The 22,468-nt window shown below is 38.7% G+C and overlaps 1 protein-coding gene and 1 long non-coding RNA gene across 2 annotated transcripts; one reads left to right on the forward strand and one right to left on the reverse strand.

The window, feature by feature from the left end:
- Positions 1-12,941: 12,941 nt before the first annotated feature.
- LOC145791072 (uncharacterized) lies at positions 12,942-17,409 on the forward strand. The gene is made up of 2 exons (XR_014330720.1): positions 12,942-14,178; positions 17,001-17,409. It is a non-coding gene; the product is annotated as an uncharacterized LOC145791072 (long non-coding RNA).
- A 2,010-nt stretch (positions 17,410-19,419) lies between these two features.
- On the reverse strand, positions 19,420-20,010 carry LOC145791954 (uncharacterized). The gene has a single exon (XM_082872412.1). It carries the CDS (start codon positions 20,008-20,010, stop codon positions 19,420-19,422), a length of 591 nt encoding a protein of 196 aa, XP_082728538.1.
- Positions 20,011-22,468: the final 2,458 nt, after the last annotated feature.

Below are 22,468 nucleotides of genomic sequence, written 5' to 3' on the forward strand. Positions count from 1 at the left end.
AATATCCAGCAAGCCCTAGAAAGCTGCAAACCTCTATCATCTAAGTAGGTCGTGGCCAATCAATAATTGCCGCCACCTTCGTGTTATCCACAAATATCCCATCTTTACTCACCACATGACCCAAAAAGGATACAATGCTTAACCAAAATTCACACTTCTTAAATTTTGCATACAGTCTCTTCTCCCTAAGGATTTGAAGTACTACTCTTAAATGCTGTTCATGCTCCTCCTTACTTCTCGAATAAATTAAGATGTCATCAATAAACACTACCACAAATTTATCCAATTGGGGTTTGAATACCCTGTTCATCAAATCCATGAATGCGGTTGGTGCATTTGTGAGACCAAAAGACATCACCAAGAACTCATAATGCCCATAACGGGTTCTAAAAGCGGTCTTAAGAACATCTTCATCCCTTACCTTCAACTGGTGATAGCCTGACCTCAAGTCAATCTTAGAGAATACCTGAGCTCCCTGCAATTGGTCAAATAGGTTATCAATACATGGCAAAGGACACCTATTCTTCATTATGACTTTGTTCAATTCCTTCTACTTTATACACAACCTCATAGACCTATCATTCTTCTTCACAAACAACACAGGTGCTCTCCAAGGTGAAACACTAGGCCTAATAAAACCTTTGACTAGCAACTCTTATAATTGAGTTCGTAACTCCCTCAACTCCAACGGTGCCGTTCTATAGGGCGCTTTAGAGATAGGTGCTGTATTAGGGACCAAGTCAATGGAAAATTCTACCTCACGGTCTGGAGGAAGACCAAGTAGATCCTTTAGGAAAACATCAATAAATTCCCTCACTACAGGAAACTTCTCTAACCTCGGCTCTGGCTGTTCGATACTCACCACACAAGCTAAATAACCATGACACGCTTTTCTCAACATTCGATTAGCCTGAAGGGAAGAAATAAAACAAATAGAAGACCCTTTTCCATCTCCCTGAAAGAAAAACTCATGTTGACTCGGCATAGCAAAAACTACCCTCTTTCTAAAACAATCAACAGAGGCATGATGTTTCGTCAACCAATCCATCCCCAAAATCACATCAAAATCCTTCACCTCTAAGGAAATCAAATCCACCAGAATAATCTTACCATCCAAGTTTACCTCACAAGTTCTACAGACATCTTCTAACACTACTATTTCTCCTAATGGAGTAGACATGGTAATATAAACATCAAAGGCTCACAAGGAATAGACAATCCATGTAGATATCTAGATGCTAACTCTTAGCCTTCAAGATGAAATCAAAAAAGATTCGGCCTCGTTTGGCAAGAGGCTATTTTAGCCAATTAGCCAAAAAGTTACTAAATTAGCCAAAAAGCCAACAATCCATACCAAAAAGTCAAAGATTCTCTTTTCTCTCTACTTTTTGCACATCTTTTCGTAATTAGTCAAAAAGTCATCCCAAACATACAAGTTTTTTTTACCTACCTTTTTAGCCAAATAGCCAAAAAGTTACTAAATTAGCCTGTTCCCAAACGAAGCCTCAATACAAGTTTAAACAAAACTAACTAAACCACACACAACTAAGGACTCTAGGGACTCGGACCTTGTCTAAATGAAGAAATGCAAGATATGTACCTCGATAAACTATAGCTCTGATACCACAATTGTCACACCCCAAATCCGAGCATGATCGACTGTGGCCCACAAGGACTCAGCCCAAGACACACGTAAGCCTAAACACAAATCCATAAACACATTGAATAACTATACAATAGTTCAATAATAAATAACTAAACTCAATCCAGTGACAAACCACAAGTATAAACGGCAAAACCAACCGTAATCAATACCATCCAAACATATGGGATATAAATAGCCCACATATCAAAATAATCCTAAATGAATCTCAATAAAAATAAAAATAAATATGCACAACCTTGACATAACAATCTAAAACAAAATAAATGAATGTCCTAAAGGTCTATGCAATTAAGTCCCCACTATGCTATGAGTCCACTCTAAGTCATTCTAACACCTGGAAATGATAAACAACTAAGTCAGCTGATAGCTCAGTGAGTAGCAACATGGATAGTAAATACAATTTTGAAAACAGGGTTCAATTCCAAAATAAGATATATATCATAGAAACTAGATAGGCATATAGTTTGGTAAAGACAATCTGTTTCAAAAAGAAGGTTCCACAGTTCAACAGTTAAAATACTCATGTCTCTCAAGAACATGATAAATGACATTTTTCAATTAAAACAGATTACAACATGAACACCAATAATTTTCAAGGTACTAAGAAATAACAAATAACATGCCACACAGTTCTCAAGGCTATAAGTCCCATTGGATCCACTACCGAACTAAGAGTCATTCTCAGGGTGGCAACCTGAGCCTTTTCTGTAAGACGATCCGATTGAAGGTCACCTAACTTAACGTAGGTCTTTTCCTTACAATCGTTGAGCAATAGAGTCATCACGGCCCAACCCGGATTTGTTCCCTAGTGGCCAGAGTCACCACACACAGTGGAATAATTTTCCTGGACTAAATACACAGATAATCCCAATAATCAATACACATCAGTTTCACAAAACATGGTAGTTCATCATTATAAACACGAGACTAAAACAAATAGTTTACAGTATGCCAAGTTCACACATGTTTTAGAAATAATTTGATTCCATTGATAATATAATAATTTATCAAAACAATTTAGTCCTGAAACAACAATTTAATTTTCCAACAGTTCAGGGTGGGGAACATTTATAAAAATATATAGCATGAAACTACTCACCTGGAAACGAAATAATGTAATCCTCGAATAGAGTATAAAAGTCCAATTAGTGCCCTGAACCAAGTATAAAAACTACACGTCACTACTAATTTTAAAATACTAAAGAATAGGAACTAAGTAACCTCAAACTTAAAGTTCACTAACACGGCTCAACTCAACTCACCGTTACTCTTAAATATTATCTAAGTTCATGTTCTTCAAGGTCTAAAATCACCCAAGACATGGGTTCAAATCGAAACTTAATTAAAAGTAACTTTAAGATAAAATAAAATTTTAAACAAGTTTTCCAAATCTATTCTCTAATTTTGAAAATTAAAAAACCCATTCCATGTTGTTCGATTCAAACCCAATTGGTTTTACTTGATTTGCTTATCAAAATAATTATTTACAATTAATTATGCCCAAACAGGTTATTTTCTGTAGCACTTTAAATAAATTAATGGTTCTCTTAGTATACACGAGCAATCAACGCAAGGCCGAAAATGTAAGAAACTAGACTCATAACCGGTTCTAATGACGCTGATTTGATAATTTTCGAATTTATACCCAAAGAGAACAACACTCCCGAACTTACTGTTTTAAACCAGTTTTTTGGACAGATTTGAATGCATCAGTTTATATGGATTTTGACTTCCAAAAACTATGAAAAAAATTCAGATACGCAATTCGATATGTAATTAATCTACTGCAAAAATTTCAGTTCAAAATTCATTCATTTGATATGGTTACTCGATTTTTAAAGTTTGTGATTTTATATAGAATTCTTATCCAACGCCTTTAGCTCCTTAATTCACTTTAAAATTTTGCATAATTATACACAAAACACTATCCCAATCAGTCAAATATTTCATAGCCATGCCCAACACATGTACCTACTTCACCGATTTGACCCATTAACTACGCAACAACTCACAAGAAGAAGAAAAAAGATAGTGAGGGAATAAAAAAATAAGGGATTTACCTTGCCAATGGCCACCACAAAACTCAACAATTTTTAGCACTTTTGACCCAATAAGCCTAGACGTCTCTCTCTCTCTCTTTACCTCTCACTGCTGCTCAAAAAGTTGTTGGAAACAATAACATAAGAATTAGGGTTTTATTATCCTTTATATATATATATATATACACACATATATATATATATATATATATATATCTAACCAAATGGCTCTAATTTATTATCTTTTGTTTTATTTTTTTTTCTCTCTCAATTAATTTAAATAACTTACAAATATTATGAGATCAAAATATGCTTACTAATTTGTCACTCATTTTTTTGTTTAAATAATAAATCTTGCCTTTAAATTAAAGACTTTCACCATAAATTTATTTTAGGTTTTAAAATTAATTAAAAGACCTTCCGAATATTTAATTTGCACTTAAAGATTAATAAGCAAAATATTTGGGATTGTAAAATTATTATTATCTAATTATTTAATTTATTTGTATATTCGGGTTCTCACAGGTGAGCAATACAAGGTGAATGCATAAACTGACTAACCATACTCACAACAAATGTCAAATCTGGTCGTGTAATAGTCAAATAAATCAAACTTCCTACCAATCTCTGGTAGCAAGATGGATCAGAAAGCAACTCACTGGACTCAGCCGAAAGTTTCAGATTCGGATCCATAGGAGTAGATGCAGGCTTGCACCCCATCATACCGGTGTCCCGAAGAAGATCCAAAGTATACTTCCGTTGGGACAATGATATCCCACTGCGAGAACGAGCTACTTCAATACCAAAGAAATATTTGAGAGGACCTATGTCCTTGATGTCAAATACTTGACTAAGCTCTTGTCTTACCTTACCAATACCAATGGTGTCATCTCCTGTAAGGATGATATCATCCACATAGACCAACAAAATAATACATCGACCATCATGGGCTGACGATGAATAAAGCACGTATGGTCAGAGTGACATTGAATAAAATCCATGGATAGGATAACAGAGCTGAAATGATGAAACCATGCCCGAGCCATAGAGAGACTTATGCAGACGACAGACCTTGCCAGCATACTCCTCCTTAGCCCAAAACCCGGGTGGAGGATCCATGTAGATCGTCTCAAGTAAGTCCCTACGTAGAAAAGCATTCTTGATATCAAGTTGATGAAGGAATCAAGAAGAAGAGGCAGCCAAGGAAATAAATAAACGAACAGTGGTCAATTTAGCCACTGGTGCAAATGTAGCCCCAAAATCCTTGCCAGGAACCTGAGTAAAGCCCTTAGCAACAAGACGAGCCTCGTAGCATTCCACTATACCACCAGCCAAGTATTTGACAATAAAAATCCACTTGCATCCAATAATTGTCTCACTAGAAACTAAAGAGACAAGATCCCAAGTGTGATTATGCTCTAAAGCAGCCATTTCAGTTTGTAGAGCCCATTGGGGATTTTGGAGAGCCTTAGACACAGACTGCGGGATAAAGACCGACTCAAGTTTTCCAAGAAAAGATAGATGAGAAGCTGAAAGGTCATCATAACATAAAAACTGGGAAATAGGGTGATTAGTACTACTAAACCAACCAAAACAATTAGGGGGACGGTGTTCATGGGTTAGATAACGGGAAAGAGTTGGGGAGCAAAGAGTAGAGGGAGTACCAGGGTCTGAGGGCAAAAAGATGCTGGAGGGGGTGGAGCACGAGGGCGACGAGAGTATGTCTGTAATAGCGGAGGACTGACAGGTGCAGATACAGGAGATGATGAGGGAACAAATGAATTAATGATAGGAACATGGCGAGCACATGGTAACACAGCAGGAGGTGGTGCACTCGAGGCAGAATCCTGTAACATAGGGTTAGAACCAAAAAATGGCATATCTTCGCAAAATATGACATCCATAGAATGATAAAAATGACGAGACAACGGATCATAGCACCTATAGCCTTTAGAGAGAGCTGAATATCCCAAGAAGATGTATTTAAGAGACTTGTTATCTAATTTGGTCCAAGTAGGACTATGTTCCTGAACAAAACAAGTACAACCAAACACACGAGACACAAGAGGAAATAACACGGTATTTGGATGAAGTAATTGAAAAGGGGCCAACCCGTGAAGAATCCGACTCGATGTCCGATTAATAAGGTAAACAACAGTAAGCACAACCATATGCCAGTAAGATTTAGGAACATTCATCCCACAAAAAAGACACCGGATAACATACATAATATGACGGTTTTTACATTCAACAATCCCATTTTGTTCAGGGGTGTAAGTACAAGTGAGTTGCTGCAAAATTCCCTATTGATTAAGTTGGGAGCGAAAGGCATCAGAGATGTGCTCTCCCTATTATTAGAACGAATATTGCATACAACGGTGTGGAATTAGGTCTTGACCATTTGGAGAAATTGAATAAAAAGTGGAAGCACATCATGTTTCTTTTTAAGCAAATAAATCCAAGTACACCTAGAGTGGTCATCTATGAAAGTCACATAATACCGATGTCCAGAAAAAGCCAAAATAGGATGGTAGAATGGTAGAATGATTTCTTGCTGACAAGGGGCCACAGATGTCCCTTTTCTTCTTCCTGATCATATTCACAACTTTCCCTATTCTCCAACGGGGTGACAGACTAGATTGGTTCAGTATCCAAAATTGAGGCGCATACACGCTACCTCAACCTATGGGGCTGCCATACAGATTTCAAGCCGGGGATATATCCCTGGGTATTTAAACCAGACTTTAGTCTCGGAAATTCCAAACCTTTTGCGTTCTAGGCATCGCCATTCGAACTCTAGTTTCCACCGTCGCAGTTGGTCTCCTAGGAACTCATTGCAATCACAGGCAGGTGGCTATACCAGACCACCTGAAGTTGTTCGGCACGACAGACACCAAAGGAATTGCACCTTTAGAGAATTTAAGGTCTCCTAGACCGGGAGTGCACAAGACAGTGCAAATGAGGTGCACAAAACAGTGTGATGCAGGATGCACAAAATAGTGCTATACAAAGTGAATGCACAACATAGTGCAAATGTAGGTGAATGCATAAAACAGTGCTATATGAGTGCACAAGACAGTGCGATATGGGTGAATGCGTAGGATAGCGCAATGCAGGTGCACAAGACAGTGCGATTGAGGGTGCACAAGATAGTGCGATGCGTAAGATAGCGCGATTGACTTGAAATGCACAAGATAGTACGATGCACAAGATAGCGAGATTGAATTTGAAATTGTGCAGTAGATGCTAGAAGTGAGATTATTGTACGGTAGATGCACAGAATGAAAGGAGGAATTGTAAGTTTGAACCAAATACCGTATACATATATCATATACAGACAAAATAGACACAAATATGTACATACGGTATACATATACAGACGGGAAATATTTCGTTTGCAGCTGTCAGTGGGAAGATGCCGTTACTGAAAAGGCATATTCCTTTTGCTGACGTTAACTCGCGTATGCAAAACACGTAAAAAGAAACGAAAAACACAAAATGCATGGATATGGGGGTTCGACCCTCTGATCTCAAGCTTTGTTTCCCAGTCCTCAACCACTGAGCCGAACCACTGAACCAAACCACTCTTGTGACAAAATATTCAAACAAATATATATATATATATATATAATACATAGGTATACAAGACATATATATACAACCAAAAGAAAACAAAAGAAACATTTGTTGTGGGGTTCGAACCCTTGACCTTGGGCTCAGCCTTCCAGCCTTCAACCACTGAGCCAAACCACTAAACTCAAGCCACTCTTGTAACCAAATGTTCAAACAAATATATATAATAGATAGATATACAATACATATATATATATACAACTTTCCTGCCTCTCCTTCTGTTTTTGTCTTACTCTCTCTTCCTTTATCTTCTTCGAGCGTTGTGTCTATCGCGCGATTTCAACAATCGCAGCGCTTGACCGACAGGCTATCCAATCTTGCCCCGATTGGCAATGATCGTCTCAAGCCTTCCTCCCTCTTTGTCTTCTTCTTTGGCTTCATCCTCTTCTTAAGTTGAGGCCTGCGAAAGAGAGAGACAGAGCAAAAACCTGCAAACTTTCTCTGCCACCACTCTACAACCTCTTTCTTTTGCGTTACTCTTCTCTGCCATGGCCTCTTCACAAGGTTCTCTCACTCTTTTTCCAGACCCAAACGAGTCAACGATAGAGATGACCGATTCTGACTCCCCTGAACCTCAACCACGGGCTCCTCCTCCTTCCTCTGTTTTCAATTTTCCAGCGATGTCAGTTGAACAAATCATGGCGGCACAGTCTGACATCGAAGCAAACTCGTATACACTGAGGTCATGTGTGGAGACTGTGACAGTGGTCTCTAACTTGTCCCGTCGACTGCAGAATCGGACGTGTGAAGTACATCAATTACATGCACAACTCTCCATTCTTCAACGTATGTACAAAGACGCTCGAATAGAAATTAGTGCGTTGAAAAAGCAAAGCAAAGAGCTGAAACGACAGGACACCTCCGTGGCTCGATTTGGAGTTCCTTCGCATAACCAAATTGATGGCCAGCGAGGAATAATCTCCTTCGGAAGCTCTGCCAAGGCCGAAGCAGAGTCTTCAAGAGCTTTGAAGAAGTAAAGATGAAACGAGGGAGCCGATGGCAAACTCAGGCAATGAAGTTGTGTGCAAATGAAACCGGTTGTAATCTTCGCCGTCGAGCTACTGCCGGAAAATTGAGAAAATGCCTCTCTCTCTTTTTGCTTTTTTTGTTGTTTTTTTTGTTTTTGTTTTTGTTTTTGTTTTGTTTTTGTTTTTGTTTTTGTTTTTTGTTTTTGTTTTTTTGTTTTTGTTTTTGTTTTTGTTTTTGTTTTTGTTTTTGTTTTTGTTTGGAGTCTCTATAATCGGGGATGTCCTCCCCTGACTTTAATAAAATCAGTTTCTTTTTTTTTGCTCATCAATGGCGTGACTGGCATATCACTTTGACCTTGAAAGCAATTTGTTTGATTGAATTTGAGAATGATTGAATTTTTGAACTATGAATTAGACATTGACTCTATACTGACCTGAATCAACGAATGACCTAACGAACTGAAAAACGAAGCAAATCAATCCAAGCACACTTATATACACTAACTAGTATAAATACACCGACTGGTATAAATATACTGACTGGTATGAAAGGAACACACTTATATACACTGACTGGTATGAATACCCTGATTGGTATGAATACACTGACTGGTATGAATACCTTGATTGGTATGAATACACACTCATATACACCGACGAGTTGACTCGAGTGGTAGAGAGGACAGAATCTCTAACTCGACTATGCCCCTAGTTCATTGCCTTGACCCTTTTTTGTCTCTTAATTTTTTTTGTCAAAATGTTTTGATCAACATAAGAGTTAGATTAGCATACTGATTCCATTTTCTGTTTTGAAATCATGTAAGCTAAGCTGTGAGCACTGAAAATTTTCCGTTTTTAAATCCAAAGAATGGTCCAAGTTCTGAAAAAATGGAATAATTTTTGAGAAAATCAGTCAACTTCATTCAAATTAATCAAAACTTATTTTTGCAAATGGCCACTACTCAAACAACATGGGATCAACCATTGGGGTGCATAGTCCCAAGCCAGATAATCAATGGTGATATCCGAACCAAGCAAACCGAACCGAATGAAGCCGAGCAGAACTGGACCAAACCGAACCGCTGAACCAAACCGAACCAAGTTGAATCGAAACCAACTGAACTGAGCAGAACGAAGATACACCAATCAAACACGGATAGGATAACCAAGTCGACTAAAGATACACCAATCACACATGGACAAAATGAATAAGTTGAAAAATTATTGGGGCCGAACTTCAAAATGAAGCTACCTACGTATCCCAAAGATAGGAATCAGGCCATCGTAGTTCCGACTGAGGGTCACTCGGGTATTGACACTCTCCTTTTGTGCTCTAACTTTTGCCAAAGCCGCCCTTTCGAGTTTTTAACCTTGCGAGCTTTTCATTTTTTTATTTTTCTATTTTTTTTTTCATTTTGTTTATTTTTTTTTTGTTTTTCATTTTGTTCATTTTTTTTTTGATTTTTTTTTTCTGCTCTAAGTTTTGCCTAGGTCGCCCTTCCGGGTTTTCAACCCAATGAGCCTCTCAAGGATGGTACTTTTGGTTTTAACTTGTCCATGTTGATTGATTGTGAAATCTCTAGGCCATCTATGAACACCTGCTACACTTGACCAGTAGATATGATGATGTAGGGACTAGACTAATTGGGTCTGCATTTGCTCCTAGTGTAGTGGATAGGAACTCAATTGTCCTTATTCTGAATCACAGCATTGCCCCTAGTTCAAGGGCTGATTCCAATCTACATCACATCCGACCTTCTTGCCCCTAGTTCAAGGGCTGTTTCTAATCAGCATCACAGGCCCTATGTAGTTCTGGCTAAGGTTCACTCGAGTATTGACACTCTTCTTTTATGCTCTAACTTTTGCCAAGGCCGCCCTTTCGGGTTTTCAACCTTGCGAGCTTTTCATTTTTTTATTTTTCTTTTTTTTGTGCCCTAACTTTTGCCTAGGTCGCCCTTCCAAGTTTTCAGCCCAACGAGTCTCTCAAGGGTGGTACCTTATTGCCTCTAGTTCAAGGGTTGCCTCTATTTCAACTATGTAAGCCTCACACTTTTGCCCCTAGTTCAAAGGCTGTTTCAACTCTGAATCACATTTGACCTTATTGCCCCTAGTTGAAGGGCTGCCTTCATTTGAATCACATCATGGCCCCCAGTTCAAGGAATATTTCCAATTCGACTACGCAAGCCTTACATTTTGAATGATCATTGAATACTTCGAATCAAGATTTGAAAGCTAAGGAGGTCGGACCTCGAGTCAAAAGGGATCCTATGCTGTATAATCAATTCCAGGCATGTCTTCGTAGGACCACGCAAAAACAGTTTTTGAAATCTTTTCACAAAGTGACTAATCACTCGTACTCTTACGAAGACAAGATAGAACCAATTTGGACCAAGCCAGGATCCTTTTCATTACCCACATTAACAAAAATGATTTTATTCATCAAAGGCTTAGCGCACCTCTCTTCCTCTCAGTTGATCAAATTTGCAAATCCCGAGGAAATTCTTCTTTGTTTTTATCAAAGTTTTGGAAGAAGTTTTGAAAAACTTTAGTTAATGCAATGATTTAAAGACACAGAAAAGTAGGCAGACTCTATGGCATTTTTTTTTATATTTTATTTTTTTAATTTTATTATTTTTTTTTTGAAAAGAAACTATGACTCAACAATAACAACAGACTCAAAATAAAATGACAAAGAAGATCTAGACAAGACAGAAATGTCTAGGTTAGCACTCTCAAAATCAACAGGCTCTGACTCACTAGAATGACTTGAGCATGATCCCAACTCTACAAACTTGGTGGAATCAAACTTAGATTCAATACTCCATCCAGAACTCAGAATATAACCATTCTCAAATTGCCAGTTAACTTGTGGGCCATCCACAATATTCAAAATAAAGCCCGTGCAATCAACAGGCAGTTACTCCCCAATCACAGAGATGGTCGGATACCCTACAAGTTCTATTTATTTACAATGGTCGACTTAGTGGGATATCAGAGTTTTTTTTGTTTTTAATTTTTTTGATTTTATGTTTTTATTATTATTATTTTTTTGTTTTTGAAGTAATGGTGCTAAATTGAACATCCTGAACCACTTATTCGAATGTGAGAACCCCTGTATAGATCCAATACATTGCACATAAAGCAGGAAAGAGATCAAACAACCCTAAAGAGGGTAGGGTTATCCTGTCCTAGCTTGAAAAGATCTAGGGTTTCACTATTCAAACAAGTGGTATCATATATCCTAGAAATGGGAAAACATCCTATCCTAATTTGAAAGGTACTATAGCTCACTATATATACAAGGTTAGCTCTACTTTAGGGGTTGAAGTCAAGGTGACATTACCAAAGAGTCCTTTGGGTCATAACCAATGAAGAACTTAGGAGCTCAGAAGAGTCAATATTAGCCTCTCTTCAAAGTCTGAGAACTTTTAGATCTCAAAAGATTATAACACAAGGTCTCCAAAGTAACGTAGAGATAGGTGTAATGTCACAAAAAGTGTGCCTGTGCTCTCACCAGCATCTGGGCAACACAGGGACTTTAAGTGCACCAATGCATGTAATGCAATAAACATATAATTGAAAATAAAAGTCATATCATGGAGTTCGAGTCAAGGTTTCATAAAATCCCCAGCAGAGTCGCCAGAAACTGTAACATGCCCGGGGGATACCCATGCGCATTAAACAGTTCGGACCCTCGAGATCTCTTTGATCTAGTCTCATGATTGCAATGTAAAACGTAGATGAGAGTCCAGATTTGGAAACTTTTATTGAAAATCTATTTAATTACAATTTTGTCAAAAATGGGCTGCGTCATCAGATCTCAGAGTCACCACCTAATATTTTGAGAAATTAGGAAACCCATGACTCAGTGCCAAGGCCACTGTTCGTCGTAATCAAGGATGCTTGGCTCGGAACTTTAGGTATGGGAGGGGAAGGTCAATAATGAGCACCCCCGCTCATCCGATCAAAAGATCGGCCTCTACTAAACCATGATATGAATTTTATTTTCTTTATATGTTTATGTTCTGATTATTTTAGTAAATCCTAAAATTTACTATGTGAAGCATACCAGGTATAGACTAGTTTGCTCAAATTAGAACAATTCAATTTCATGTTTGTTTTTCGAAAAGGGTTTGAATTTGCCACTTGACAAAATGGGCTTTAAAATTTGTGAATTTGCTACTCCAAAGTGGGCTTAAAACGTACAATCGTTGAATCATTCCAATTCAAGCAATAAGCATTCATCCACAGGCATTTATACAGTTATATCAAGTAAGCAAGTAGCCTCATGGTAGAATACTAACACATAGTAAGAAAAACACACACAAATGGGATGCTAGAGCATAAAAAAAACTCACAGATTGACCGACGTCCCTCGAACAACAACAAAACAAAGTTAGTAAAATATGCATGATCTTATATACAGAATCCTAATGCAATTCACTCATGAGATGCGACTAGAGATTCGGCTTCTAAGATATGACATGTGAAACATTGCAAAACATGTGATAGCACACAAAATTATGAGATAATCAATTAAAGCATAAAGATGTAAATTTAGCCGAATTTTAATGCATGGAACATGGATGTAAGGTAGGGATATGCATGACATGTCAGATATATACATATGTACAGTTAGGAAAAGCGATTAAAGAATGAAATGAAAGAAGCAAGATGAAAAATTATTACAAATTATACATATTACAAATTCAAAAGAGAATAAAAATCCTCACAAACGCTCAAAATAAAAATAAACTAAAGCAGTAACACCTTGATGACTCTTAGCAAAATGGCTCAAGCACAAACCAAAAATGACAAATTTAAAAGCGAGGCGCACCACCCATTATCATCAGTATCCACGTTGGTCCAATATATCAAATCCCCTTCTTTTGTAACAGCCCACATGCTTTACACCCCAAGTAGCACACTTGAACACACATGGATGGAAAAATACCACAAACCAGCCCATGGTAAAAACAGCTCGTGATTAGCCTATACAAAACCATTGTCCAATATCCAAAAATTGAATTTCCCACCAGAAGAACCTACACGTGGTGGACCTGCAATAGCACCAGGCACATCACTCATTCCCTTGCATGTGTACACAGATAAACAACCATAGATAGACTTGCGTGGGCGGGGAATAGCTTTACACCATATGCAGACCTCTTCCTTCCCCACGGCCATCTTTCTTCTTCACTCTTCCAAGTCCGATTAACCCACACGATTATGTATGTATGTCTATGTATTTAGAGAGAAGAGAGAGAGCGGCGGCCATGTCCATGGTCTGTCCGAGGTCGAATTTCCACCTTGCACTCCTCAGTATGAACAGAATCTGTGATTGCGGCCTTCAGTAGTAGCAAAGAGCGAGGTGTATTCAGCCATGGTTTATTTTTTTAGATTTGTTCCCCCTCCATACCTATTATATAGAGAGAGAGCTAGAGAGAGAGAATTTTTGGTGGTCCACGGTGGTTCACAGCGGTCGACGACGGTGGAGCAACAGTGGTTCTCCGTCTGTGTGTGTGATGGCCGAGAAGAGGACTGGTGTGAGTTGCTTGCTACTATGGCTTCTATGGGTGGTGGTGAGGATCGGTGGTTTTGGCGAGGTGGTGCTGGTCGGAGTCTTTGCAAAACGAGGGACTTGGGGCGAGTTCGAACACCAAGAGAGGACTGAGAGACTAGCCCATGTGTGTGTGTCTCTGAATTTCAATACAGAGAGAGAGATGCAGTTTTTGTGTGTTTGTAATGCATGTGTGTGCCGTGTGTGCAGCGTGTGTAGCTCTGTGTGTGGTGTGAGTGGTGTGAGTTATGGGTTGAGTGTGTGTGTTAGCAGATAGAGAGAGAGATGAGTGTTAATGGTGTGTGTACATGGGTGGTGTTAATGTAAATGTAAATTTACCTACACCTACCACCACCTACTACCACACCTACTACACCTACCACCAATTTACCCTCACCTACTCCTCACCTACTACCCAAATCTTCTTCTATATAATAGGAATCCTTGTAATATCAATATAACAACACAACAATATCAATCAATAATACATACATTTTAACATGGTATCAGAGCAAGGTTAAGAACTTGTTCATTCTGCTTCACCGGCGGGCGGCAGTCTCGCCTTGGCCGCCCGCCGGACTCCGCTGTAACTTCATCTTTCACTAGCCTCTTCATCTAAAGTCATAGTCTGCAACTGTTACAGCCATGATAAATGGTACGGTCATGGGTCCGTCCTCCTCGGCGACTCCACCTCCATGGTCATCGGCCTTCCTCCTCTGTTGATCTGCACATCCTCAGTCGCCATCATCGCTCCAACATGAGAAAATGGGTTGTGGGAACTCGTTCTTCACCCTTATCACAACCTTCTCAGTAGCTCTAATCACCTACAACGCAATCTCCTCAGCCAATGCTCCTCTCTGCAACAGCTTCCCGAGTTTCACGCACTTCTTTGCAGCGAACTCCTTCAACACATCTTCGAAGCTGATGAGCCGATAAACTTGTCCGATAAGCAATGTATCATCGGGGCGGAGAAGCTTGAGCTGCTTCACCGGCGTTCGATTTTCGGACTTGGAAGTCAGGTTACGACGAGTGTGACGTAGTGATCGGGGTTCGCCGACATGACCTCGTTAGCACTCACCGACCAGTAAAACCTCTCGATTTTGTTGCCTGGATGTTCAGTCTCATCTCTTTCTGAACTTGATCTCTCTCCGGCTGATTCTTCACCCATACATAACACACACACATGACAGTTCTCTCTCTCTTTCCCGTGGTCTCCCACATGCCCTTTATGATGCCAACATTTTTTATTTATTTATTTAATCAACCCACTCCCTCTCTCTCTGGTCCCTTTGTTTTCTCTCCACCACCGCCCATGCTTTTCTCATTAATATATTATTATTATTATTATTATTATTATTTAAAAAAAAAAAAAAACCATCCACCGCCCAAACTTTCTTTTTTTATTATCACTTTCTTTTTTTCTAATCACGCTCTCTTGATTCGTCCTGTTCCCCACTCCCACCTTTATTATTTTTATTCATTATTATCTCTTCATCATCCCCATGCTCATCCAAAAAAAAAAAAAAAAAAAAAAAAAACATTCCAAATACCATTGCTGTTTTTCACAAATCCGTGTGCTAAAGATTTGCACTCCAACACCAAACCATATTTTATTCATCTCAGGGATCACCCCCGATCACAATTTTACACAAAAAAAAAAAAACAACACCACCAACAGCTTTATTTTCTTTTTTTGCAGCCGGCCACCAACCGACCTCACTTCTTCGCCTATTCCGCCGGTCTTTTCTTCTTGCCTCCGTCCTGGGCGATCCTTGACGGTGCTGCCTCCGTGCTTCCTAATCCACCGAGCACGTTCACTCCCCCCTGCTCCTCCACTGTAGCATATGGCGGCCCTCCAAATCGGAACATCACGGTGGCCTTCCGCTTCAGCTCCTTGTTTTCCGCTTTCAGCACACTTATCTCTGCTCGCGCATCCTTATACATGCGTTGGAGCAGAGCCAGTTGGGCATTTACATGCTGCACCTCATTTGTCCTACTCTGCAGCCGGTGCGACAGGTTTGTGACCGCCGTCATGGACTCCACACATGCCTTCAAAGTATACTGATTAGCCTCCACATCCGTTTGCACTGCCATTTTTTGCTCCACCGACTGCATCGGAAAGTTCAACGGAGCAAACCCAGTGGTGTTTGGTTGAGGTTCATGGGCCACCGCACCAGTTCTCTCTCCTGTGGACTCGTTCAGGTCTGGAAAGAGAGTGAGCAACCCACGGGACGACGAAGCCATTTTCTGGGCAACAGAGTATTACAGAGTCTCTCTCTCAGAAATGGCAGAGTTTTTCAGCGGATTTCGCAGGTTTTTTGCTTCTGCCTCGGCCTCAGGCTCTGTCTTGGTTAAATAGCCGAGGTAGCCACGCGCATCGCGCGCCTCTTGCCGCCGACAACCTGGCACGCCTTTTCATGGCACGCCTTTTGATGACTCGGGCACGCCTTTTGATGCCACGCCTTTTGAGGGCACGACTTTTGAGGGCTCGATATCTACATCTATGTATATCTTTTGGACAGTCTATCTCCACACTCCTACAGTGTCTTCTACACCAGTCAGCTTTATCAATCCCTTTGTTTCAACCTCAAATAGGTTTCTATCTTCACACCTATTTGAGTTTGAGGGGGGGTTATACACAGTATCATGTATAAGTCGCTCATGGCGCACTCCCTAAAGTCGCCCCCTTGGTGCACCACCACAACCTCTGCTACATCGGTCCGACATGACCGCGTAAACTGTCTTCTACAACGGTCCGACATGACCCCATAAACTGTCTGCTACATCGGTCTGACACGACCACACACTGTCTGCTACAACGGTCCGACACGACCATACAGTGTCTCCTATCCCATTTTTAATTTTATTTGTCAGCTTATTTTTCTGTTTTGTTACTCTCTCCAAACTCAAGTTGGCTAGTACCTATCCTCCTTGAGTTTGAGGGGGGCTGTTAATGTAAATATAAATTTACCTACACCTACCACCACCTACTACCACACCTACTACACCTACCACCAATTTACCCTCACCTACTCCTCACCTACTACCCAAATCCTCTTCTATATAATAGGAATCCTTGTAATATCAATATAACAACACAACAATATCAATCAATAATACATACATTTTAACAGGTGGTGTGGTGTATGAAGTGTGTGGTTGATGAGTGTGCGGCCTCTCTTTCTAAACCCGTGTGTGTGTGTTCAGTGGTGAATAGGTGTGTTGAGTGGTGTTGTGCATGTGTGTTGGGATGGCAGTGGTGGTGTGGTGAGAGTGTGTGTTGTGCATGTGTGTGGTGTGCTGCTGCCGCGAGTGTGTGTGCAGTGTGTATGTGTGGAGAGAGAGACCCAGCTAGAGAGAGATGAGAGTGAGAGCCTTTTTTTGCATGTGTTGTCCTCTTCTTCAATCATACACTACCCACTCTTTTTTCATTGGACCACCCACTCCCTCTTTGTCTTTAAAACATACCATCCTACCACCTTTGAAAACCCACTTCACCGAATTAACATACAGATCCATCAGCTTTTGAACCACTTCCTGAAACAATAATGCTAGGTATCATGAAAACAATGTCATGAAAAGTTTTCATGGAGATTCTCTATCCTTGGATTAGATTATAGTGTTTGTAGTGTTTTATTGTATGTTATGCATTCACCCTTAGATTAATTTCATGATGTTTTTCATGTTATTTATTTCATGATACGTAGCATTACCCTTTCCTGAAATTCTCTCCCATCTTCTCACCTGCTCTCTTTTTTATATTATTCACCCACGAGAGAGAGGCCCCAACTGCATGTGTGTCTCTTCTTTTTTGAAATTCTATCTCACCCACCCCAATCAAAACAATAAAAATCTCCCTACCTCTTTCTTCCACCATCCACCGAAAGCCATAATCACTTTATTTGGTTTCCAGTTTTTCAAAATACTTTTAAGAAAATTTTATTTTTTTATTTTTTGTATTTTTTTTATTTTTATTGAATTTTTTAAATATTTTAAGTAATTTTTTTTATTTTTTAGACACACCTAACATAAATATACCTAAAAAGTAAAAAAATTATAAAAAAAATCTTTTAAAAATTCACTAAATACCAAAAATATAAAAAAATACAAGAATTCAGTACATTTTTTGTATTTTTATGTATTTATTAATTTTTAAAAATATTTTTTCACAAATTTTTTACTTTCTAGATACATCTAAGTAAGGTGCATCTAAAAAAATAAAAAAAATGTTTAAAATTTTAAAAATATTCACTAAAAACAAAAAAACACAAAAATAAAAAAAGTCAATTTTCAAAAAACTTAATCTAGAAAACTCAAACCAAACACAGTGAATAATATTCTCTATCCTTCCTTTCTCTTCTCCCCAAAAATATCCCCTTGATCACACTCTAACTTTTCTTTTCTTTTTTCCATTATTTTCTTTTTTTATTTATTTATTTTTTTTAATTTTGTTATGTTGTATTTATCAACATACCTAAAATGTACCAATTTATATAACACCACCTAAAAATATACATACACACATAAAATTATAAAATACTATAAATTAATAATTTGGCCAAAATGAGTGAGGTTTGGAATTAAAACTTCAATCTGATTTTTTGGCTGAGAAATTCATAAAATGACATATTCCAATTTACATCATGGGATGTTCAAAAGAAAGTGCCCAAGTCTTAGGGCTGGTCAAAATGGGGTGTCTACAGGACCCCAGATATTAGAGTGAATAAGGTCAAACATACATGAGGCACGATACATGCGAGGAATATATGAAGTATGAGTATGTTTAGATAGTTCACAAACAACACAATGAAACTGATGATCCTTGTAAGCTTTATTAAGTGACGAAAAAAATAAATAAAAATAATTAAAGTTTGCATGTCCTAAACGAGCATGCCACAAGACTAAAGTCTGAAAAGAAAACACATATGAAGATGACTCAGGTAACACAACTGCTTGCAGGCTAGAAGTGGTAGAATGAGAAGGTGGTGGGTCCCTAAAATAGTATAGCTCGTTGTGCTCAAAGCCACTGCCAAAAATATTTTACGAAGTTAGGTCCTGTAATAAACAATGAATAGGTAAAAAAATAACAGCACAATGAAGGTTTTTAGTAAGGTGACTAACAGAGAGAAGATTATAAGCAAAACGGGGCACATGTGATACAGAAGTAAGTGTAATATCAGACAACAAGGACACATCACCTTTATGTTGGACATGTGACATAGACCCATCAACAAGACATACAATCTGAGCGACAGTAGAGACAAGAGAGGATAAATAAGAAAACTCACCGGTCATATGATCATTGGCCCCAAAATCCAATACCTATGTAGGTGCAGTGCGAACATGAAAGGCTATAGGAGTACCTGTAGCGAGTGTAGCAGTGGAAGGGACACTTGGAGACATGGTAGTGAATGAACCAAGTTGCTCTTGAAGGCGACCAATATGAGATTGAAGCTGATGAAGATCAACAGAATGAGTCGGCTGAGAAGTACTAGATGTGTCGACAATAATAGCTGTAAAGGGAAGGCCTGAAGGGCGGGTCCTTGCAAAGCGTTACTTCAACTCAGGATGAAGCTTGAAGCACCGTGCTTGGACATGACCAGTTGCGCCACAATGGTGGCAGATAACCTTGCTACTAGAAGCATGAGAACTAAACTTGGCAGCAAAAACCATATGATCTGAAATTGAAGATGAGGCAGAAACGGAGGAAGGAAGCGGAACAACCGATTGAATCAATCGATGACGACGCTCCTCGCTGTCAATAGTAGCAAAAGCCTCATATAAGAATGACATAGGTGATGTGTTCAAAATCTGAATACAAAGAAACTCGAATTCAGGTTTTAAACCCATCAGAAATTGATAAGTGTGCTGGCGAGCAAGACGGGCAGACATAATAGAAACGGCAACAGCTGAAAAATCACTCAATGGCTCATACTGTGCTAACTCCTCCCAGCGAGACTGAAGATACCCAAAAAATTCAGCAACGGTAAAACCCAAAGCTTCCTGAGAGGCATGAGAAATATCCTGATAGAGCTTGAAAATCCTAGCATCATTGTGGACGTGTGCATATATCTGGGTAAGAGCACTCCACAACCGAGGAACGATATTACAGTACATAAAGATGTTGTAGATGTGTTCTTCCATAGAGTTGAACATCCAACCAAGTAAGGTGCAATTGTCAATATCTCATTGAACCCGCTTAGAATCATCAGCGGGAGGTTGTGTCTCGTTTTCCAGAAGCCATCCAAACTTGCCTTTACTCCCAAGGTAGAGACGTATAGATCGACTCCAAGCAGCAAAGTTACGACCATTAAGCAACAAACTGGTAATCCGATGAACCAGAACATGGGAGGCAAGGGAAATGTCTGAACAAGGAACAATATTCTAGATTTATGTAACAAAGTTAGACATTCTGAAATACTACGAAGCCGAAGTAGCGGCGTCATACAAAAGAGATGCTACCAAACAAACCGGTAGCCCAAGTAATAATAAACACACATATGTTGCTTACCACATCAGCAACACATAGCCCTAAAAGGGTTAGAAATCATCCACGACCACCCTAGAAAGGTGCCCAACTACACAGAACCAGGATAAAGCCTGGTCGACTGCTGTAGAAACCTCGATAGTGACTGGAAAGGACTGCCGAGGGAGGGAGAAAGGGTTTCGAGTGGTGTAGGGTGGTTGGAGGGGGCTAGGTAGGTGAGTTGGCTACTGGGAAAAGGAGGAGAGGCTGGCGGTGGTGATATGAGGAGCAACTAGGGTTTCTTTGGCTCTGATACCAAGAAGAAAGTTGTACAAAATTAGCTTATCCTAATTTGGGTGAGACCATGTCTATATATAATAAATGTAAGATACACAGGAAAAATGAATTAATAATTACACAATCAAATCCCTAAATAACCGTAATTTATAGAAATCATGGGATTTCCTAAATGCACAATATTCTATATTCCAACACAAATTCCCTTTAACTGATGTCAAGTATCCCCGATGTGGGTTGTGCAAGGTCGATATTAGTTCATCAGTTCCAAAAATAAAATTGAAGCAACAATGATATGACGTTAAGCAATTATTGAATGATGAAGCCATAGAGGTTAGTGACAAGCAGCTAGGAAAACTCATAAGCTCTAATAGTTGCGACATTTTCAGTAACTTGACTCTTCCCATAAGACACTTGATTTCCTTTACAATCCTCCCTAACCTCACCTTGTTCAAATGCATCAACACCAGCAATCATGAATTGCACCTGCAGACAAATGATCACTTCCAAGGTATACACAGTTATGGAGGCTGCCCAGGCTACACTGTCTACTATAAATACCCTAATCATCATTTTCCAACTCCTAGCAATCGTCTGCGTGACTGTAAAGTTATTCAACTACCAATAGTCACTCAACTACCAATGGTACCACGAATTATGAACCGAAATGCCAGTGATCTGTTTTCACTATTGACTGATGGGTTCACTATTGGATTGCATGTGTCAAATGAATGTTGTAAAACCCAAGTTGTGTGTAGGATTATTTTATTAGATAGATTAGTAATTAAATTAATTTATATGGGTCATTTATTAATATCAAAGAATTAGTTATGAGATGTCATTATATTTCCTATTACTTAGATGGGTAATTTTGTAACTTTGAGAAATTAGGTTAATAAGCCCACTTGTTGTGGCTTTAAGTCTTGGAAAACAAACAAATCAAAGGCTGGGAATTGCTCGATAGACGGCTAGGGTTTGAGAAGGTAAAAGAAAAAAGAAAAGAAAAAGAGAAGAGAGGTTCAAGTGAGGCTGTAATAGGGATTGGAGGCAGCACGTTGGTGATTTTGGGACACTCATTGGTTAAGGTAAAATCTGTCTTTATTGTTAATTATTAAGTTTATGTTGAGAAATTTAACAATCAATGCATTAAGGGAATTTGGAAGATCTATAGGTGCCTACTTAGGTTTTGAGAATTAGGTGCAATGTGTAAGTGTAACTTTGGGTGGGTAATAGAAACAATGGAGTTTTGTATCATGGGTAAGGTTGTGTTTGGCTATAAAGTTGGGTTGAATGGTTTAATCACTTGGATATTAAAGCAATACATTAATCTAATATGGTGGGACTTTTGTGGGTGTATGTAACACGTAAAAATATTAATTTATTTGAAGGTTTTGTTTATTAGGTTTGTGTGATTGAAGTGGTGGAGCTAGGTGTTTGGAGTTGGTGTTGAAATATTATTTCTAAGCGTTTGGAGTAAGTAACATTCTATCACTGTTGGTTCATTTTTATTCCTATTGAATCGATTAAAATTATAAATATTTATTTATAGCCTTCATGTTCTCTTAAAATAAAATATGGGTCAAGTATAAAACAACATCAAATATTATTATAAAAGTTATTTGAATATTTTGTGAAACTATTTTGAAAATTGTACCAAATGTTTATTCTGAAAATATATAATATTTTATTTTAAAGTTGTGTATTGTTTGAATATTTGAACATCACTCCAGTCTGACTATGATTTGGACCCTAGCCAATGAGGGTTATTTATTGGAACATAAACTAGTTTCTTTTGGGGCTTTACCACCGGCCTATGTGTGGTTCTAGGCCTTGTCACGG

This window comes from Camellia sinensis, chromosome 5, assembly GCF_055761805.1.
Source record: "Camellia sinensis isolate YWXY chromosome 5, ASM5576180v1, whole genome shotgun sequence".
Lineage (NCBI taxonomy): Eukaryota > Viridiplantae > Streptophyta > Magnoliopsida > Ericales > Theaceae > Camellia > Camellia sinensis.